Source organism: Copadichromis virginalis, linkage group LG4, assembly GCF_057382275.1.
Source record: "Copadichromis virginalis isolate Kocher_CV1m ecotype Utaka linkage group LG4, C_Virginalis_male_GT1.1, whole genome shotgun sequence".
NCBI classification, from domain to species: Eukaryota; Metazoa; Chordata; class Actinopteri; order Cichliformes; family Cichlidae; genus Copadichromis; species Copadichromis virginalis.
In genome coordinates this window covers 23,373,638-23,394,278 of record NC_140621.1, presented here as the reverse complement: position 1 = coordinate 23,394,278, position 20,641 = coordinate 23,373,638, and the positions used below count along the sequence as shown (strand labels likewise).

Below are 20,641 nucleotides of genomic sequence, written 5' to 3'. Positions count from 1 at the left end.
AGCCTTAAAGGAATACAACGCATACAGGTCAGTACCTATAGCTTATTTAGTTGGGTGTAGCTCGTGACCCTCTAAGAAAAAGCTAGCATGAACGCGGCGCGCATTCTGAAAGACAGAGGCACGCACGTGGCCCTAATTAAAGCCAATTAGCCATTCCGTTTGTTTTTATCACCCCAACGAAAAATAACTTCGGTTTATCACCATCCCAGAGTGACCAGCAACAACGCAGAGATGTTTTCATGTCTAAATGTGCTGCCAGCCTCACTGCAGGTGAGTCATCGTTTCATTTAAACAACTCAGGATCTCTTAAAATTAGAATATACAGTCATTGGCTTGACCCATTTAGACATTTGGCGGCAGTGAAAGTACTTTCTTCTGCTCCTCTTCTGTTAGCTGAACTGCGATTACTTATCCTAAAGTGACCCCCCCCCCCCCACCACACACACACACACACACACACACACACACACACACACACACACAAAATGAGAGGGGAAAAACGAGTCATTCTTTAATCGCAGGGTATTTCCTCTCCTATTTTTGGATTTACAATAACCCATGCACTAAACACTAAAACCTATGTTTGTTGTATAAATGACACACGTCCTCAGACATGTAAACGTGGTTGTTGAAAAAGTTCTCAAATTTTTAATTTGTTTTTCATTTAAAAATACGAGCTAATTTTTGAGAACGCCCCCCCCCCCCCCTTCCAAAAAAAATTGTTCTAACTTGATAACTAAAATGCATGTAAAATATAACGATTAAGGTATAGAAACTTTTGTTTTGAATATTTGAAATGTTTCTTAAAACTGTTAAAAACGTGTCACCAAACAAAGCCTGCCCATCTGTCTGTGACAACCCTGTTGACATAAATATAAAACAAAGTACATTACAAAATTATCTTTATGAAACATAAAATATTATTAAACAATATTTCTGTGGTCCAAAGTATTTATCACATTTATTTAGAATAAATATATATAATCATATATATTCCACCTCTGTAATATTCTTTGCTAATATTCTTGATATTTATAATTGAGCAATTTGTATATATTAGTGCTATTTCTTAAATTTGTAAATTCTTTAACTTGTTACTTAATTAGTTTAGTCTGTTACTGTCTTGGAGCAACTGTAACCCACATAATTTCCCGAGGGATTGATAAAGTATTCTGAAATAAATATGTGATTAATTTATTATTATTATTATTATTATTGATTTTTTTTAGTTTATTATTCACTATATTAGTTTGCATAATGTGAAATAAAATAATACCCGTTTTCTTATTTCACAAAGGTTTGAATAGTGTATTTGAGGAAAGAAAATGAAAGAAATAAAAAGAAAAGTGACTGTTGAAAAGTTGGGCAGTATGTTGTCTTATCTAAAATTGAATAAATGAAAACATGAAGTATGAACGGTATGTAAGTGTTAAAGTGAAAGGTGTATCTTATACATTATAATTTGCATATTGTTTTCTCTCTCTCATTAGCTGTGCCTGGGAATGTGCCTTCACAAGGATGTTGCAGAGGAGCATAAAAAGGCAAAAGTCCAAAGCTCTAAAATAGAACGGGACCTTCACAAACATGCCAGCATGGAGAATAATGTGGTCAAAATCCTTATGCTCGGTATTTATTCATATATGTATCAGTTATATATTTTTAGTTACGTTTTGGCAAATTAAAATTAAATTAATCCTTCGATTTGTATGTGTCAGGTGCTCCAGAGACTGGAAAGAGTACAATTGTCAAACAGATAAAGATAATCCATAATCATGGATTCTCCAAACAAGAGCTTATAAGTTTCAAGGTAAAACGAGTTATCTGTCCTGCCTAAAGGCCAAAACAACTTTGTAGGTGGCAGATAAATGACAAAATGTCTTTGACATGTTTCACTCAGCCTGCAGTACTGGACAATCTTCTGACCTCTATGAAGACTGTTCTGCAAGGCATGGGGACACTGAGGATAAACCTTGCTAACAAGCAGAATAAGGTGAGATTAAGAGGTCTTTGTAGTCCATTTTAATTGCAACTCCTCTTCCCTGCACTAGATGACAGTCTCTATCCATACACAACACAGCATCAGTACAGAGGACTCATCATTATAACCCAATCTTTAACAAAGAATGAAATGATGCAAATTACTTAATGTATAGTATCAAAGCACATAAAACAGTCTGAGTTCATGATGCAATTAGATGAGCCTGTGAGCACAATCAAGATGGCAAGAATGGATTTTAAGGCCATGTATACATAGGTGTTCCAAGATATCGTCATATAAAATATCCTGCCACTGTTCACGTATAAATGCCAGATAAGCCTATTTAGTATTAAATCGAACAAGAACAAGGTAGAAGACTCTGGAGTCCAGGCGTTACAGATTGGAGGCGAAAGATCGTATTTACTCTAATGCCAAAATAAATCTAGTGTCTTCTTTTTTTTTTCTTTTTTTTCTTTTTTTCCTTTTAACAATATTGTCCCTATCAGGATCATGCTCGCTCCATCCTGTCCTGCAGCCAGTGTTTAGGGGACGATCAGGAGCTCCTTCCTTTTATGGCTCATGCTTTCTGTGCACTTTGGTCCGACCAAGGAGTCCGAGCAGCTGCAGCCCGAGGATACGAGTTTGAGCTGAACGACTCTGCTCTCTAGTAAGTAGATTGACATTAAGTGACTTTATGTTGCACAACACGACCAATTATGATTGATGGTGGCAAATGTCATGGGAAATTGCCCAGTAAGAAGCATAGCGTCACATCTTGCCAATACAGAGCTACGGTAAAGAGAGCGCTGAGAATAACTTGTGCTCAGGAAATGATTTCTGTGACATTTGTGTAATAGGCTTAATTGGACCACATTTAAAAAACTGTTTGCAGAGATCCAGGGAGATGAAAATTAGAGTGGCGCAGATAAAACAAACACAATTAATGTCTGAGTTTTCTTGTTTGAGAATCCAAAGATGTGTATGAAGTTGCAGTTTCACTATCTTGGCGTATGATTCAGTGGTGACATAACTTTTCTGGATTTGATAAACTGTGTGTGTTTTTAGATATTAGATTACAGCTAGTATGTTTTCAAAACAATTTATTTATATTATTATTATTATTATTATTATTATTGAAGTGGTCAGAGCGTGTCTTTTCCCTATTGTTGTCCTCAGGTTGTGCAAATGTAGCTGCTCAGTTAAAAACAAAAAGCGAGCTGTGGCAGCTACACTGCAGCCTGTAAAATGTCATGAATCCTACATGACTACTCAGCATAGATGATTTGTGTGTTGTGTCATCAGGTGAAGTGGGAATTGTTAATGTGAGTGTGGAATATGTTTTAATAAATGGCCTTATTGTTTTTCCCTGTAAGTGCAGTTATGAGACCCCCTCTCACATGTGTGATATTTTATTTAGTAAATATCTGATATTCCCCGGGCAGCTTGCTAAATTCTGATTATTATGTAAAGGCAGTTTGTTTTGCAGTCATTGTTGAAATCGTTCTTAATGCATCACTGTGACCCAATAAACAAATCAAATTGTAATTCATGTTTGATTTGAAGGTTCATGACATACGTTTTTGCATTATTATTGACTACTAGTATTAAAACATGTCTCTTTCAATTATGGCTCAAAGTTAATCTAGACATGTACTGTGACTACTTCAGTTCGTTTATTTCTCTTATAAAAACCGCTACGTTCAGATAAATTGATTTAACTTTCTGAGATTTCCTTACCTGGATAGTTGAGCATAGATCAAGATGCCTTTAATGACCTCTCCTTCAGCCTGAATTAATAGTGGAGTGTAAGTTGGTCATTCATTAGGATGTCTCTTGAATTTTGTGACTTATTGGCTTAAATTGCAGGTTACTCTTATTTAAAGACCATAAGACTGTGTACTGTGGTCAGTGTTGGTTGCATGGTCTTTTAAATGGAAATTTCTTTAGTAATTTTTATCTTTGAATGTAGAACAAATGGACTGAATAGAAGCTGTTATCTCAAAGGGAAAGGCAAGTAGATCTGTTGAGATAAAGTTTCTTTCATGTGGCCAGTCTCAGAGATTTGTGACGGCTTCATTATCAGAACTCGGACTTGAGAGCTGGAGGATAACGTGAAACCCGACTGCCTCTTTGTCTATGTTTTCACACTGCTGGACCCTGCATTGATTTCTTCCTCCGGAAATGTTGGATTGGACTATTGTGATACACTTGACTCCCCCCCCCCCCCGGACCTAAATGTGTAAAATGACTTCTGATATCAGCTTTGGCGTCGGCTGAACTGTTCATGTTGCTAAATTGAAATTTGCTGTTACTACAAAGTAACTATTGATGTAACTGCTTTTTAGAAACAGATTCTAATCAGCACTACTTTATATCAGCTTGAATTTGTTGCTGTTAAGGAGGTAAAATTTTGCTTTTTTGTATGCACAGAATTATAAATAATGCATATTCAGAGCAAAACATTTTTTAAGCTTGTGTGATTGACTTTTCTGTAATATTATATCATTCATGGTGTTCCCCTTTAATTACTTTAAAGCAAGTAGATCACTTTTAAGCAATATTATTTGATCATCTTGCCACTAAACTACAGTTTTGTCTTAAAAAAAATGTTGCCTAGAAAATGTAAAGAATGCAATGATTTGCAAGTCTGTAAAACTGCTATTTAAATGATATATAACCCTTTTAAATGTGAATAAGTGGGGACTTTGTGATTGGTTTAACAACTAGCATGTATGGTGAGCGAGCATAACTTGGACCTCTGTGAAAGCAGCATTAATTCTGAAGAGTCACCAGGTTTTTGGAACAAATGGTTATTTTAACATGACGTAACTAAAAACTGCGTTCTTTGCAAATTGTGAGCAGCATGGGTCCATAGTAAGAGCAGGGTGATAAAATAGCCTGCCTGTTGTCCAGGCCTGTGTGGTGCATTATTAAATGGTAAGAAAAACAGTCTAACAAATCAAGTGAACTGATGAGGACCTCAGAATGGAGAAATGTGCTTTTAAAAATTGCAGCAATTTCTTTCCATCATTCAGAATTTGGATAAAGTCTGTTTGTCCATTAGACTTTCACAAGATTTCCGGAAGAGCTTCAAACTGTTAGAGCAGGACCTTTAGGAACATGCATGAATTAAAATCAAAATGTCTAAAACCCTTATTTTTAGCTCCTTGTGTATATAAGTGTTGGCATGTTTATTTTGTTTGTGTGTCAGAAGCGTCAAAGTGCAGAAAGTAGAGTCTTCAGAATTCCTGATGTTTTTCTGTTAGTTCCTAGGGTGTCTTACTTTGGAAGATGACTTTGTGAACACTTTTACTTTAACATATGTTGACCCCAAAAAATAACTGCTGGGGAGCGGTGTGCGCTTCTACAGTATGACGCATGTGAGAGAGCTGCATCCATAAATATCCATGCCTTGTTTACAGAGACTCACCTCCATCTGCATTCTAGTTGGGCTTGTTCTCAAACTTCATCTGTGCTCCAAAGTTTTCTTTTTGTTACTTATGCTGACTTTGGATATGCGAGTATCTCAGCATGAAATTTAAAATAATCATGAACTGACTTTTCTTCACTTGTCTAAATCAGTTTGATAATAGTTGAAATAGTTGCTGTGTTGGAATAATAATTTAAATGGAACAGTAAATTGTTTGTACCTATAATTAATGATAGAAAACACAAGTTACCATATGCCATAATAACATGGCCTGTCTAAAAACACAAAGCAGCATTTTAAAAGGCTAAAAACACTAGCTGCCAATTCCTTAAACTGGGAAGTTTCTATTGATGTTTTACTGACATGTGACTACTAACCACATGACGTTAAGTTTCCCCCATTTTGGTCACATGACAAGCTGAAGAAGGGCCCAGTTACACAAGATATAGAGTGGTCCGCAACCATGGGTCATGGGGAAATGAAAAATGAGGCATGACTCCCATTAGCTGTGAGTGATTGCTGGAGACTTTATAGCAGTCACTAGGAAAATGATTGCTAAAGCTTGATCGCATATCCGCCCACCCACCAGCAGCCACCTGTTGCTGGGAAAAACAAACTATATTCCCCAGCTGATTGGAGAAAATATTTTTGTGATTGCTTTTGTTGCTAACACTTTGTTGTACTTTAAATGGAGGTAATGGACTTGTCTAGAAACACTGTCCAGCTACTCTGAGCTGTAGTGCAACACAAACAGGAAATGGAAACGGTTTGCCTTCAAAATAAAAGCTGCACCTTTACTACCACTTGGCAAGTAGTTGCTAAGTGTCTACAGACAAAAATGAAAAACTATAGGCAGCTGTGTCAGTCTAAGATTTTGGTGCAGCGGCTTTTTTGCAACCAGTTTTACCCAGTGATAGCAAGCAGCCTCTAGAACCATTGCCAAAGCAGTTGGGGAATATGCATTTTTCACCTGCAATTGGTGGTTGTATCATGTCCAGTCACACCTACATGTACAATGTAGGTGTGATCTCATACAAACTAAATTTTGGCAAAAAACAGTGACTTGTAGTCTGAAGTCATGTTCCTTCTCCTTTGTTCTTTTCCCTTCCTCCAGTTTCTTTGAGAACATGAGTCGAATCATCGCACCAAACTACGTTCCCACAGATGCAGATGTTCTGAGAGTCAGAGTGAGGACCTGTGGAATCATTGAGACACAGTTTCAAGTTGATAAAACTATGTTTCGGTAAGACACAAAGTCCAAATACGACAGTGCAAAGATTAAATAACTGTACCTGTAATACTTTTACTTTTTTTATTTTTTATTTTTTTTAATTAATATTTTATTTTTTGAAACAGTGCTTTAGAGTGGACCACTGATTGCCTGAAAAAATATGAGAAAAAAATCTGAATCACATTTAAGATTTACTGTTTGCCACTCAATCTCCCCTGTGCTCAGTGAATATTAAAACTATTTTACCTCACTATACTTTCAAGAGACGGTTGAACTCTTTGCATGTTTGCATAAACCTTTGTTATCACTGAATGAACTCTTTTATTCCCTTAACACTCTTCCAACACAAACAAAATGAGGAAATCTGGATTAAAAATCGGCCATTATACTTAAGCCTGATGAATCAAATCCCTGCTCTCACACACTGCAATATGCTGCTGTGTACAAATATAGACCAAAACCGCACATGCAGCTGAAACAACACTCATGGACTATTTAAATAACACGGGCTGTTATTTAAATAGCAGCCCGTGTGCATTAGTCAATGCACTACAAATATTTTATGTTACATAGATTAGAGGTCTTTCATCTTTAGAAGATAACATTTTATGTAGTTATAAAAGGACTCTAGATATTGATGCATAACCACTAAAGACCAATCTGATGACTTATGTCAGGAATGTTGTAGTTGCACATAAAAAGGAATAAAATATACCAGTGGTGCTTTAAAGAAAGCTGTGATTTGTTGTTGTAGATTGTGCGCTTGTGCACAAATGCATTATTGGACAGCCGAGTAATGACTGAGTCAAGGAAATGGGTATCGAGAGCGCCATAAACTGCAACAAACGCATCCAGAATTAAAGTGGTGGAAATTACTGGGTCATAGTTTTTATGAAACTGCCTGAAGGCTGATAGTTTCAGAGATTTTTAACACAAAACCAACGTAACTTTAGCACACTGTGCTAAATAGTGATAGATTATCTACTTGTGACTGTTTCTCAAGTTATTTGTTGAAAAGTTAAGAAATGAATCAATATTTCCTGCATATCAGTTTGAGGTTATCGAGATGCACTCTGTCCAACCTCATGAGCAATTCTGAGTGAAGGCAGGTGGCTTCCTGGCAATGAATCAGTCTTGAAATATGGAGGACTTTACTCTATATTCCACTCAATATTCCAAAAGTATTAGCAGAAATATAGAGAAAGTTAGCTATGACTCATTGAAATCCCAACTTTCTTTCCCATAACTCTTGTTTTTCAGAATAACCAGGCATTCATGATGCCTCCTGCCTACTTTCCCTTCACTGTGATTCTATTCGGTCTGTGGGTCACAAATAGAATCATACCAAGACTTGAATATGAATATTTTATATACTGTAGCTGCTTCGAGGACCGCAGTGTCACCCTTCAGATTTTTTCCTGTTTTTCTTGATAAAATATGAATAATATGACGTTACTAAATTATAGTTTGTAAACTTTAAATTTGATATCTGAATGCACACAATGAAAACTGAAATATTGTTTAGATTCAATTCTCTGAACTTGTTTATCGCACAGTGCTTTTGTGTTTTCAACCAGTCTACGAGGTGACATTGGTTCTACTAGCTGCTTCTAGCTTTTTACTCAAAATGCAGTTGCAATGGACGCAGGAAAAAATCTCACCAAATTAAGGAAGCATACTGCTTTTTGTAGCAGGTGATATGATATCACTGTTGTTCAGTGGTTTCATTTAAATTTATTTCATTAAATTCATTTAAGTTTTCTTGTCTTGTGTTCTGTCTTTAAATTGATCTTAAATGCTTTTTTGTTTTATAATGAATATTTTGTTGCCCTGCAAATATGGCTAAAGCAGACTGAGTCAGTCCCATCTCTTTTGCTGAACTCAGTGTTTAAGTTGTCTATATCTAGTTCTGATCCTGTTCTTGTACTTAATGGGGAAAAGCCATAAAGAGCCCTCTTTCCATTATAAATGATGGCTTTTCTGTCCTCACTACATAAATACTGCTGTCAAATGCCACTGTTAAAACTTATTGTCACCCAGCTTGTTAACGCTTACTCTTGACCAATGGGGTAAATGCTTCATTGTCTCTGACATGAAGACGGCAATCATAGCACCCCAAAATGGGAACTCATTACCTGTGTCACCAAGACCCTTCACTTCACTTGGTGCAGAGTCTTGTTGAGATAAATTGCTCCAATAATTTAAACGGGTGAAATGTTATTTCTGAGTGTCGAGCACGCTGCCGTATGAATTGGGTGCTTATCCAGAGCTGCACAATGAGGCAAGTCAGCTGCTGGTTTGATTTGTAGTGAGACACTTCCTAACTTAAAAAAATGAAGTAAAACTACTTATACAGATTGTTGCCTCTGCTTCTCCTAATTAACTTATTTGCATAATGGCATTCCTTCTAAATAAATTGTATCATTTCTAAATATGAAATGTTCTCAGGCGACTTTATTTCAGAGCACCAAGGCCTTAGCAATTTAATTTTGAGCTATAAAATATGTAAAAGGTAGTGATTACTCTATTTCCCAACTTGTTTTTTTTTTTTTCTAAATAAAGCTTAAAGTTTTTTCTTGTTGACAGGCTGTATGATGTCAGAGGCCAGCAAAGTGCGAGGAGGAAGTGGCTAAGCTGCTTTGAAGGTATTCAAGCTGTGGTGTTTGTTGTGGCCCTCAACAGCTATGATATGGCACTACTGGAGGATCCTTCTGTGGTATGTTGTCACAAACTGTGATTAGAAATCTCTACAGCCAGTGGATTTTGCTCAGTTGGAGTTAAAATTGCCGCTTTCCTGATTAGAATCGGCTGCAAGAAAGTCTTGAACTTTTTTCATCAATCTGCATCCACACGGTTTTCCAGCAAACCACCATGGTAAGTTTTTGCAGTTTGAGTTTCTTTAACCCTTTATTGGATCATGTTCTTCCTACCATTAATTGATTAAAGGGTTCAAATGTTATATTTGAAAGTTGGATATTAGAGTTGTGCCGTGTCTTAAACCTTGTGGGAATGACTGAAGGACTGTTTTGTTCATTTCTAGTATACATATTAGGCATACAAAGTCTGAGATGCAGGATATTTCATTTAGTTAAAGAAGCTGCGAGGACTGTTTCAGAGACGCTGCGTTTAGTTTTCTTTCATACTGAGAATGTCAAATTGTTTTTATGAGCAAAAATCAGCCATCAGCACCTGAACTTAATACAATTGAAGGATTTAATTTTCTTTCAATTTGAATCATTTCTGCATGATTGTGTGTTAAAACTGAACAACCAATTATAGTGTTACACGAGAAATGTGAAGAAAATCTATTTAGATGGTTAGAATTATGACTTCATACTGACTGTAGCTGATTTGGATGGATCTGAACTTGCATGTCTTGGCATACCGGTTTTTGCATACCAGTGATTTTAATGCTGCTGAATGTTCAGATATTTTTCTTTCTTTAAAATGGACCTCGAGTGTACGAACAGTTGCTTTTGTAGATATTTGAGACTGAGAATCATGTTGTTGAAAATCCCAGTGAAGAGGTTTCAGCAGGAATAATTGTATTATTAACACTCCTTATTTCTCTCCTACAGATTCTGTTCATGAACAAAACGGACCTTTTCCGGGAAAAGATCCTAAAATCTGGAAGACACTTGAGACTTTACCATTCTAGCTATAAAGGTACATTATAGAAACCCTCCACCCACTTTTCTTTTCTAAATGTCTTTTTAAGACATATGAAGGAATTAAACCTTTATGAGATTTTTTTTTTTTGTGAACTACAATTCCAAGAGAATTAATTTGCAACACAACACACCCACACTCTCAACCGCTAATATTCAGCTGCTTGCTAATGCCAATATCTAACCATCCAATCACATGATAGCATTTTATTGCATTTAGTATGTGTACATGGTTAAGATTTCATGCTGAAGTTGAAGTGACAGAGTATTTCAGAAACTGCTGATCTTCTGAGATTTTCACACACAATTTTTAAGCTTCACACAAAATGATCTGAAAAGACAAATTATCCAGTAAGCATCGGTTCTCTGGGTAATGTCAGAGGAGATTGAGCAAACTGCTAGGAAGGAAAAGAACTTCAAATAACTGTTATTTAGCAAAGACGTGCAGAGGAGCATCTCTGAATGCACAACATGCTTGCACATGGGGTCATTAAAATTGGACAATTGAAGGTTGGAAACGATGCCTGATCTGCGTCTCGATTTCTGCTGCAAAATTGAGATGGTAGGGTCAGCATTTGGCATTAAAAAACATGAAAGCCTTTTAATGTTCAGGCTGGTATAATGGTGTGGGGAATATTTTCTTGGCACACTTTGGCCCCTTGGTAATAATTATGTACTGTTTAAGTGCAACAGCCTACCTGGGTATTGTCACTAAATGTCCACGGTGTATCAATCCTCTGATGGCAGCTTCCAGTAGGATAATATGTCAAACTGTTTTCTTGAACATTACACTGAGTTTACTGTATTCAAAAGACCAGGGCCCGTATCCCTAAAGAATCTTTGTGCAAAAAGTGGCTCCTAGCGGCCAAATTCTAAGAAAATTCTCAGAGTCATGCCGTTTTCTTAGAATTTCCCCTAAAAGTGACACGACAATCCCAGTTAATATAAAAGCTATTCCTCAAGATTCCTAGCGCTTAAAAGGGCTCCTAAGGCGAGATCTGCTAAGAGCAGGGAAGAGGACTTTTAGTGGCTTAGGAGTTCCCCTAAGCAGCTGCACAAAATGGCCAACAGAAGAGGCAGGAGAGATGTCCTGCAAACACTGGATGACAGGGAATTATTGAGATGCTACAGATTGGATCGTGCAGGAATCATGTTTGTGGTGGATCTCCTTAGAGATGCAATTACTTCACCAACTCGACGCCACAACGCTATTACACCGGAGACGAAAGTAATCACAACCCCGAGGTATTTGGCAACCGGGAAAATGCAACAATGCAGCAGTGATGACTTGGGTCTGCAATCACAGACATTGCTAAAAGCTGAGCCATGTTACCCTTGTTAAGACCACACTGGACTTGTAACGTTGTGATTTCCACTTCATTAAGGACAGCCTCTTGAGATAGGCCATCTTGTTTTCAACGGGGTCCATATGGGAGTGAAAGTACAAAATATGCCAGCTAGGATATTTATATGAGCAAATAAGACATGAATCATTATTTGAACAGGGTGTAATGAGTTTAAGTTTTCACATATTTTAGATTCTAATGGCTATAACCCCTACAGCTTACTATTCATTTTCCAGATATTTTCTTGAATGTGAAATATTATTTACAATTACAGTCAGCATAAGATTAGAGTATATAATATGTTTATTGATTTGAGGGTACATCCTTTGCTCATTATCACCAAAAGCTCATTTCCATCAAACTTGTAGGATCAACCAATCACGGCTTTTGAAATGATGACTCATACCTAGCAACGGGGTCAACCACACCTCCTCACTAAGATAGGATTTTCCATCCATTCCTTGCTCAGAGTTCACTGAAAATGTTCTGGAATCACTTCTAAGCTAAAACTCCTGGCAAGGAATTTTTAGGTTAAGTTAGGAGCTCTCTGAGAGGATTCTCAGAATCTTTAGGGATACGGGCCCAGGTCTCAATCCAATAGAACACCTTTGGGATGAGGTGGAACAGGAGACTAACATCCTGGATGTGTAGCTGACAAATTTGCAGCAACTATGTGATGCTGTCTTGGCCACATTTCAGGTCATTTAAAGGAAGCTCTTAGTCCGTTTGGGGATTATGAAGAAAAACAAAAAAATGCCTGGTTTGAAATGTACTTATTAACCTTTGCGCAGTTAATTCTTTTTCTCCTGCTATCATAGGTGCTGATGGTGATGTGGATGCTGCAGCCCACCATATCACTGCAATGTTCTCAGCATGTAACAGCAACCCTGACAGGCCTGTGTACCACCACTTCACCACTGCCATAGACGCCACAAGCGTACGGGTGGCATTTCATGTGGTCGTTGATCAGATTATGAGGGGGAACCTAGAAGCTGTTCAGCTTGTTTAAGTCTTCTGAGACTCTTTAAATTGTTTTAAGTCATTCATTGCTGTAATTTCTCTGTAAATTCTCATGTGTGCTTTTGTCTTTTAGAACTTCAAAATCTGATGAAGTAACACTATTTAATTGTTCTTTTTCCTTTCTGACTTTATAACATTTTAAATAAACATATGCTTTTTAAGCATGTCTGATCATTTTATAATTTGGCTCTTTTCTTCTTACCCTGTCTTTTACTGTTAAAAACCCAAAAATATACATGCAGCAACATTTCGTTGACAACAGAAGGTTAACTGCAACTTTGGAAATGTTTCATTTTAAATGTTGACATTTAGTACCACTAACTTGTCATTGCAGTGCTTGAGCTAAGGCATTTCAGCTTGCAATTTTGGGTGCAAGCAAAAAATCACACTGTAATACCTCAGCAGACTGAACAAGGATGAAATACTTTATTCAAGAAAACTCATAAACATTAATACATTTCTTTTCAAGCTTAAAAATTTAGAGCAGGTTTATTCTAGTCAAATGGTTCATAAGAGTAGCGTCTCTAGTGCAACACCTATTAAAATGTCCAGTTTTAAAATGTCAGTCCTGCAAGAAGTATGCTTGGTCATCTATCCCAGCTGTTGGCTTTGCTGCTTAGTCTGCTTCACAATCTGACGAGTCCAGAGAGAGGAAGACATCGGCTTTGCACCGAAATGAAGCCTTGATGTCCTGGATGCGTTCACAGCTCTGCAGGTTTGGTGTAATGTCTTTTATACAAACAGGCTGTTTGGAGAGAGGAAAAAGACAAATGGTACTGCATGAGAGAGCATCCGAAATCAATAACCTTATATATTCTGGAAACCTGAGTAAGTTGACATAAGATTTTTATTTTTAATTTTTAAGGAAGTACCATTGAGGTATTTTGCACGTAACATTTACACAAAATTTAAAGTGGAAAAAAGTGCTTAAAAGTTGTTGCTCTAAAAATAAACATTTGGAAAATTGTAGATTACAGACTGGCACAGTTAAGCTTTAAATTTTTATATTTTGCTATAAAATGAGATTTTTTTTTAAAAACTTAACTTTATTATTTGTGCTTAAAAAAAAAAAGTACAAATAAGAGTCTAACGGTGCTGAATGGACAGCTCCTTCCTTACTGAAGTGACGGTAACAGATTATCATAAAAACAATACTTTTCATTTTTTTTCCCACTAGATTTTATTTATGTTTGTCTGTAAGCGTGCTATCCTTAGTCGAAAAGAAAATTAGATTTTTAAAATTCTTTTTAAAAAGCGACCACTCACCATCGTCTTCAAGAAGGAACTGGACGCCGGGATCTCGGAGAACACGTTGTTTGTTGCGGACTCGTCAGTGTCTGCATGGTGCGGCTCCTCTCTCCTCACGTAAGCTGATCTCCGAATACCGGACAGCAAACCGGACGCCCTGCCTACGGAGTAGTAGGTTGGGCCGGCCACCTGCTTGTACCATGCCTCCGTTGGACTGCAAGCGACCAGCACTGAGATGACTACAATGGGGAGCGCGAGTTTAGGAGACCTCTTCATGACGAGCACTGACGCTTGAATGTTCGCACCTCTACTCTAGAGCAACAAGTCCTATTGGAAGTGACCGCTCACTGCTTGTATCCTCGTTTTCCGAGTCTACTTATAGCGACCCGTGATTATGCAGCTAGTTTTCGTCACGGAAAGCTGCGCGATCATTGATATACTATAGGCTAGATTGCGCTTTTAGATGGGGTGTGTTTGATGCGTGTATTTCCAGGGTGACGCAAATTCTCGGTTTATTTCTGTAGGTTTTAATCAAAGGGATTTAACAAAATATGGTAAATTACAGGAATTTTTAAAAACATTGTCCCTCCACTTACACAGGCTGCAAAATAACTGGGCAGTTGACCATGTTAATGTCCAAATGTATGGCCTTTTATTTCAACATTAGTTAATTCCGTAGGTGTTTATATGTCAGTATGGAAATCCCTCTCATTGTGTTATTGCGATGGAAAGTAGTCATAGAAACTGCTGCTGTGCAGAACAAAATACAAAGCCTTTGGTCTGTTATAAATACAGAGTTAAATGTGCTGCCTGTTGTGTATCTTTGCGTATAAACAATTCATGGGGCCAGTCTGAGAACTCCTCACCAACTCTTCATGGCTAGTGTGATCTTAAAGACCTTTGGTTGCATTTTCTCAAATGGTCACATTTCAGTTTTTGCAAATATTTAATCGTTATACCAGATCCAGACTGACTACTGTTGTTTCTTAACTGAAGCCCCTGTGTAACAACTCACCTATGATAAAGGCTGAAGCTGAATTATATGTCATCATAGAAACTCAAAATAAACAACAGACTTATTAAAAAGACATCAGATAAAAAGAAAGATGATCAATTTGGATTTTCTTAGACATGAGGAATGCCTAAAATCTCCACTCAAGACAGGCCTGCTGAAATCTAAATACAGATGATTCACCTACAGTGAACAACAGGTGACAAATCAGTCTTTTCTGGAAAACATCTAGAAAAAGAAAAGTCTGCTCAGGTTTGAAACATCATTCTTTGAGTGGATGAAACCAAGATCATCTTAAGGAAAGGACGGGCTTATCATTCAAAACATATCACATCATCTGTTAAACATGGTGGATGTGACTTGATGACACAGTTTGAACTGATCGATCAGTATTCTGCTAATTATCATTACAATTTACATATATATATATATATATATTTTTTATATAAGCTGTGCATTATGTGGGTAGAATTCATATACTTTATATGACCTTTAAATATATAACTATCCATGTATTTGACAATAAGGAAGATGATTATCATGAGAATGATAGGGGCGATCGTGGCTCAAGAGCTGGAAGTCATGTAATCGGAAGATTGCCGGTTCGAGCCCCGGCTTGGACAGTCTTGGTTGTTGTGTCCTTGGGCAAGACACTTCACCCGTTGCCTACTGGTGGTGGTCAGAGGGCCCGGTGGCGCCAGTATCCGGCTGTGGCTACAATGTAGCTTGCCATCACCAGTGTGTGAATGTGTTGGTGAATGGGTGGATGACTGGTTGTGTAAAGTCCTTAGGGACTAGAAAAGTGCTATACAAATACAGGCCATTTACCATTTACCATGAGAATAGGATGCCAATTATAACATTTACAGGGTGTTCCCTGCCTCTTGCCTTATAGTAGCTGGGATAGGCGCCAGTTCCCCCGTGACCCTGAACTGGATAAGAAGAGAATAGATGGATGGATAATGATTAAATAATGGTTATTATTGTTGTTAATAAATCATTTGAACATATTTTTCATTCCATTTTCTCTCTGTTTTTCCTCAAGCTGGTTACTAACAAAAGTGACATACGTATTAGTTCTTGTCAAGCGTTATGTGTTACATATACTCACCTTCCCCATTATCCCCCTGTGCTAATGTCTGAAACAACGTGTTTTTATTACTGCAATATTAAAGATAAAACATTAAAAATGTGTGTAATGATCATTTGAAAGAAGATAAATGCAAAAGTGGCTTTATGCTAGGCTACAGATGGTAAAGATCCACAACGCAGCTGCAAAACAACCCAAAAATATCTGAAGACAAATAGATTGCTCTTAAGTGGCTGAGTCAATAACCTGATCACAAGCATGTTATTCATTTACTGAAGACAGAACAGAAGGCAGAAAGACTCACAAAGGAGCAACAAGTGAATGCAACTGCAGCAAAGGCCTGGCAGAGCATCTGAAGAGAGGAAACACAGTAGACAGCCTGAGTAATTCTAGTAAAGCTCTTATGAAGTTCCTATGATCCTGAAATGCAGAAAAAGCTGGTTATCTAATCATGTCAGCCTCTCAGTTCACAGCTAATGCAACTGTAAGATTTTAGTCTTACACCACCCCTTCACCTCCACACTTTATTTTTCATAATCACTCAATCCAAAAAGGCAAATAAATGAAACACATAAACCAAAACAGTGTCTTATGGACAACGACACAATGTGCACATTGTTAAACAAAAAATGATTAAAAAACGCAGCTCCCGATTGCTACCTCTGCTCTAACTCTGCTTTCACCACAACAAAGCAGCATCAGACTGTCACGCACATGCACAGGGGATGGGGTTTCTCGGTACTGCTCTCAGTTAAACAGCAAGAGATATCGTGTTTCTTGAAACTGCGGCTTAGATGACCTGATTTTAAGTCTTTTTTTTTCTTTACAGGAAGCAGTGTGTACAGTATCTAAAGTACAAAATCAGTAAAGAAGAAAAAAAAGAGATGTTCATTTTGAGAACAAAAGATCAAATGCAAACTTGCAAATGTCTCTTCTTGTGAGCATTTTAACATCAGAAAGGAGTTTCAAGTATGTATGAAGAACACAGACACCTGACATGGATGTTAATGTTGCTGTTTCTGACAGGTAAATGCAGCACTTGTATCTTCTTTAATGTTTTACAAGAATGCTAAACGATTACAGCTATCGAGTGAATCTGTCTTTTTTAGGTGTTCTCTGCAATATGTGGAAAGTGAAGCATCAGCAGCGTCTTATTTGTGCAGTCAAAGGCTCCTCAGTCATTTTTCTTTGTTCATTTCAAAATCCTGACAACCAAACAGTGAGGGTCCTGTGGGGTCACCTACAGCCTGCTACTTTAAAGGCTCGCTTAATTTCTAGCAGTTTACGAACTCTTTTCACAAGATTCCAGTACATCGGAAACACATATCACAATTGTTCTTTGAAAATACACCAGGTGTAGTGTAGTGATGTAGGGAGATACTTTGCCAGATTTAACACCATGTCTAATAGACCTCATGAAGAAAATGCCCCAGTACTGAAGGTTGTTGGTAAGTTTTTGTTGCTGCTGTTGTTGTTCTTTAAATAAATAAAAGCTTTTAACAGTTAAGATTAAAGTGTCGCTTTGCTTTTTCAGATTTGACTATTTTTATGTCAAAACCTTCTGTAAAGGAAGCAATAAGGGAAGGCGACTCTGTAAATCTCACCTGCATGAACAGTTGTGATGGTGGTAAGATTTCATCTGCGTACACCTGGTTTAAGAATGGAGAGCCATTACACGAAGGAGCAGCTCTTTATTTAACAAACGTGTCCCCCACAAGCTCTGGAAACTACACTTGTTCTCTAAAAACACACTTAGGATCAACTTCAAGCGTCCTGGGTATAGATGTTGAATGTGAGTACAAGACACAAGATCAGTACTTTAAGGTAAAAAGAAATAATTAATGATGCTGAAATAGTAATGAGTAATGATCTCCTACATTCTGCCTTTTAGCATCTTAAATCTCTGAACTGTTTATAGCATTGAGTAACCTGATAATGGGAAATGTCTAAGAATTATTAGTGAGAAGTAGATCAGTGAATTACACTATTTATACTGTTATATAGTCATTGAGGTATTACATCACAGAAATGCACGGGGGCTTTTAATGACTGTCTAACTGGTATGATATTTCTGCTCAAGCTTCTGGGACTTATTTTAAAAATAACACATACGCAAACTAGCTTTAATGTGCACACTAAAATACATTAATTCTGATGCAAATATTCTCATGCAATATTTATTTAGTCTTAATTAAAACTTCAGTCTTTTCTTATTATAAGCTAAACTGCTATTGTTACCTACACATAACAGATCTAAGCTGGATGTGAACCCCGGTCTCTAGCGTGAGAGCCGTGGGCTTTATATGCTGCCATCAGTTCTAGTCACCTACTGCTGACTCATAGGGAGTTGAGTAATGTGCAATTACGTCCAAGGATAATTTCTGGATAATTACACAGTTTTTGTGACTTTGTCACTGCACACCAGCACAGTGGGTTTTAAATTAAACAGGCAAGATGTGATCAAAGTCCAGATATTCAGCTTTAAATTAAGGATCTGGAGGTTAGTGTACTCCTAGTGCTTGAAAAATTGGGAAGGTTGCTTCTTATGTGGTCCTTTGCATATTTCTAAATTTTCACAATGATAACTGACAACGATAACGCCCAAATAATAAAATTAATTTTCAGATGGCCCTAGGAACACCACAGTGCTTGTCCAACCACCTTTGGGGGCAGACCCTGGCAGCGACTTTACCCTGATTTGCAGCAGTCATGCAAACCCCCCCCGTGGAGAATTATACGTGGTTCAGAATAGCTGCAGGTGATTCTGTAAATGTTGGACATCAGCCAGTGTTCCACCCTAGGGACAGTGACCAGTATTTATGCAGTGTCACCAACAAACACGGAAGTCAAAACTCTTCTGTTGTCACTTTAAACATTAAAAGTAAGTAGGTTTGAGTGGCTGGTGCTATTGGATGCTTTCTGACTCGTATCAATAACCATTAAAAGTTTGCTTGGCTCTGGCATTACTGAATTAAAACAATGAATTTGTTTCACAGAAAACTGGCCAATGTTTTGGGGATACGTACTTGTCATTGTAACAGTTGCTGTAGTTCTGATTGTGACCACTTTTATTGCTGTTAGAAGGTGAGTGTTACCTAATTTTGAAATGTCACTAATTTTGTAACACATCGCCTAAATTCTGTTTATCTTTCAGACTTAACAAAAAGCAAATGAGGTCACCGGTGGAAAGTGGTGAGAAAGAATCGCAGGTGCTACTATTACTGCTGGACAATCATTAATTAATAACAGAAGTTCAAATTTAGAGTTCAGTAGAAAAAAATGAAGATTGTTGTTAATTGTGCGTTGCTTCTTTGTGACTTTATCTAGAACACAGGTCGTGTCAGCAGGCTCTCAATGTGTGATGATAACCAACCACAACATCAGGATCAGAGTGAAGGAGAAACCACTGAAATCGTCTACGCGGCTGTTTACTTCCACAACAAAAGAAAGCTAAACGCGTGAGATATTTCAACAATATAAGATAAAAATATATTATTTATTGTACTGGAGGAACATGCTGATAGAATGTATTACGTGCAGGGAGCAGCAGAAGAACACCCAAAGTGAAGATGTCATTTACAGCACAGTTTGCAGGTAAGACTCAGACAGTATACCACTACTACTACTAATAATAATGATAGTAATAATAACGATAATATGGGAAATTGTGTATCTGTCAGGAGCTATGGACACTTCATTCTGTTACATGCTGTCATTTCTGTATCATTACTTAGACCAGTTTGTGCAGCTTTGAACCACCCACAGAACCGACAGGAGGCAGCTGGCCCAATATATGCCTCGCCTAAAAGAAAGCAGCCTCCATATACTGAAGAGGGAGCCTGTTTGTTAAAGGGGTCAAAGTTCTAGTGACTTCACACTGGGTGAACTTGTGAGGAGAGGAACAGTGACCTGCCCACTCTCCCATACTGCCCATTCATGTCCCAAGATTTGATGTTGGGGTTCGAGATCTTCTGCTTGATTCCAGCTCCAGGTTGAATTCTTTGTCATTCTATATTATTTATTATTTTAGTATGTTGTGAGTACTGTATTTTATTCATGCATTCCCCCCATTTTTCACTATTGTTAATGCTCGGCATTCTCTTGTGTTAGCATTAACTTCGGTGTTTGTCTTGTTTGTTCTCTTTTCTGTTTTACTGGTTTTACTGCTTCCTATCTGTCCTCACCTGATTTCCTGTTGTGTAATCCCTAATCAGCCCTTGGTGTGTATGTATATTCCTTTGCTGTGTTGTGTCGGTCTTGTTCAGTTACGTTCCTGCTGGTACGCTGTACTGTTCTAGTCTCCTTTGTGCCTTTTGGATTTTGCTATTTGGAGTTTGTATTGGATTTATTTCCTCCATTAAAGCTCACTTTCTGTTGAACATTATGTCTCCTGCGATTGGGTCTTCAATTACTCAAACAACACAATTTTAGATCTGAGGTAGCAGGTCACAGGGGGAATTTAGAAAGTAAGAGAAGGAGATGATCCAGTGGATAATAGTAATCAGAGGCAGTACTATACTGTCAATATTCCATTAGTATGTGATGTATAATGCAAAGAAAAAGAAAACAGACAAATGAAGTAGGAAAGAAAAGTAAAGAGCAGTGTGTGAATGCTTTT

General features: G+C 37.5%; 2 protein-coding genes and 1 pseudogene across 3 annotated transcripts; 2 read left to right on the top strand and 1 right to left on the bottom strand.

Moving 5' to 3' along the window:
* Positions 1 to 231: 231 nt before the first annotated feature.
* On the top strand, positions 232 to 12,662 carry LOC146711442 (guanine nucleotide-binding protein G(o) subunit alpha-like). The gene is made up of 10 exons (XM_085455425.1): positions 232 to 270; positions 1,491 to 1,626; positions 1,716 to 1,807; positions 1,898 to 1,990; positions 2,485 to 2,645; positions 6,523 to 6,651; positions 9,226 to 9,355; positions 9,442 to 9,513; positions 10,218 to 10,305; positions 12,472 to 12,662. Exons 1-10 carry the CDS (start codon positions 232 to 234, stop codon positions 12,660 to 12,662), a joined length of 1,131 nt encoding a protein of 376 aa, XP_085311551.1.
* Positions 12,663 to 13,086: 424 nt separating this feature from the next.
* LOC146711441 (neuropeptide B-like) lies at positions 13,087 to 14,302 on the bottom strand. Its single transcript, XM_085455424.1, has 2 exons — positions 13,940 to 14,302; positions 13,087 to 13,418 (listed from the first exon to the last, which is right to left on the bottom strand). Exons 1-2 carry the CDS (start codon positions 14,195 to 14,197, stop codon positions 13,290 to 13,292), a joined length of 387 nt encoding a protein of 128 aa, XP_085311550.1. The 5' UTR covers positions 14,198 to 14,302; the 3' UTR covers positions 13,087 to 13,289.
* Positions 14,303 to 16,899: 2,597 nt separating this feature from the next.
* On the top strand, positions 16,900 to 20,396 carry LOC146711440 (basigin-like; annotated as a pseudogene). The gene is made up of 8 exons (XR_014920291.1): positions 16,900 to 17,471; positions 17,558 to 17,815; positions 18,649 to 18,904; positions 19,020 to 19,107; positions 19,178 to 19,232; positions 19,351 to 19,481; positions 19,564 to 19,617; positions 19,758 to 20,396. The product of XR_014920291.1 is annotated as a basigin-like (transcript).
* The last annotated feature ends 245 nt before the right edge of the window (positions 20,397 to 20,641 follow it).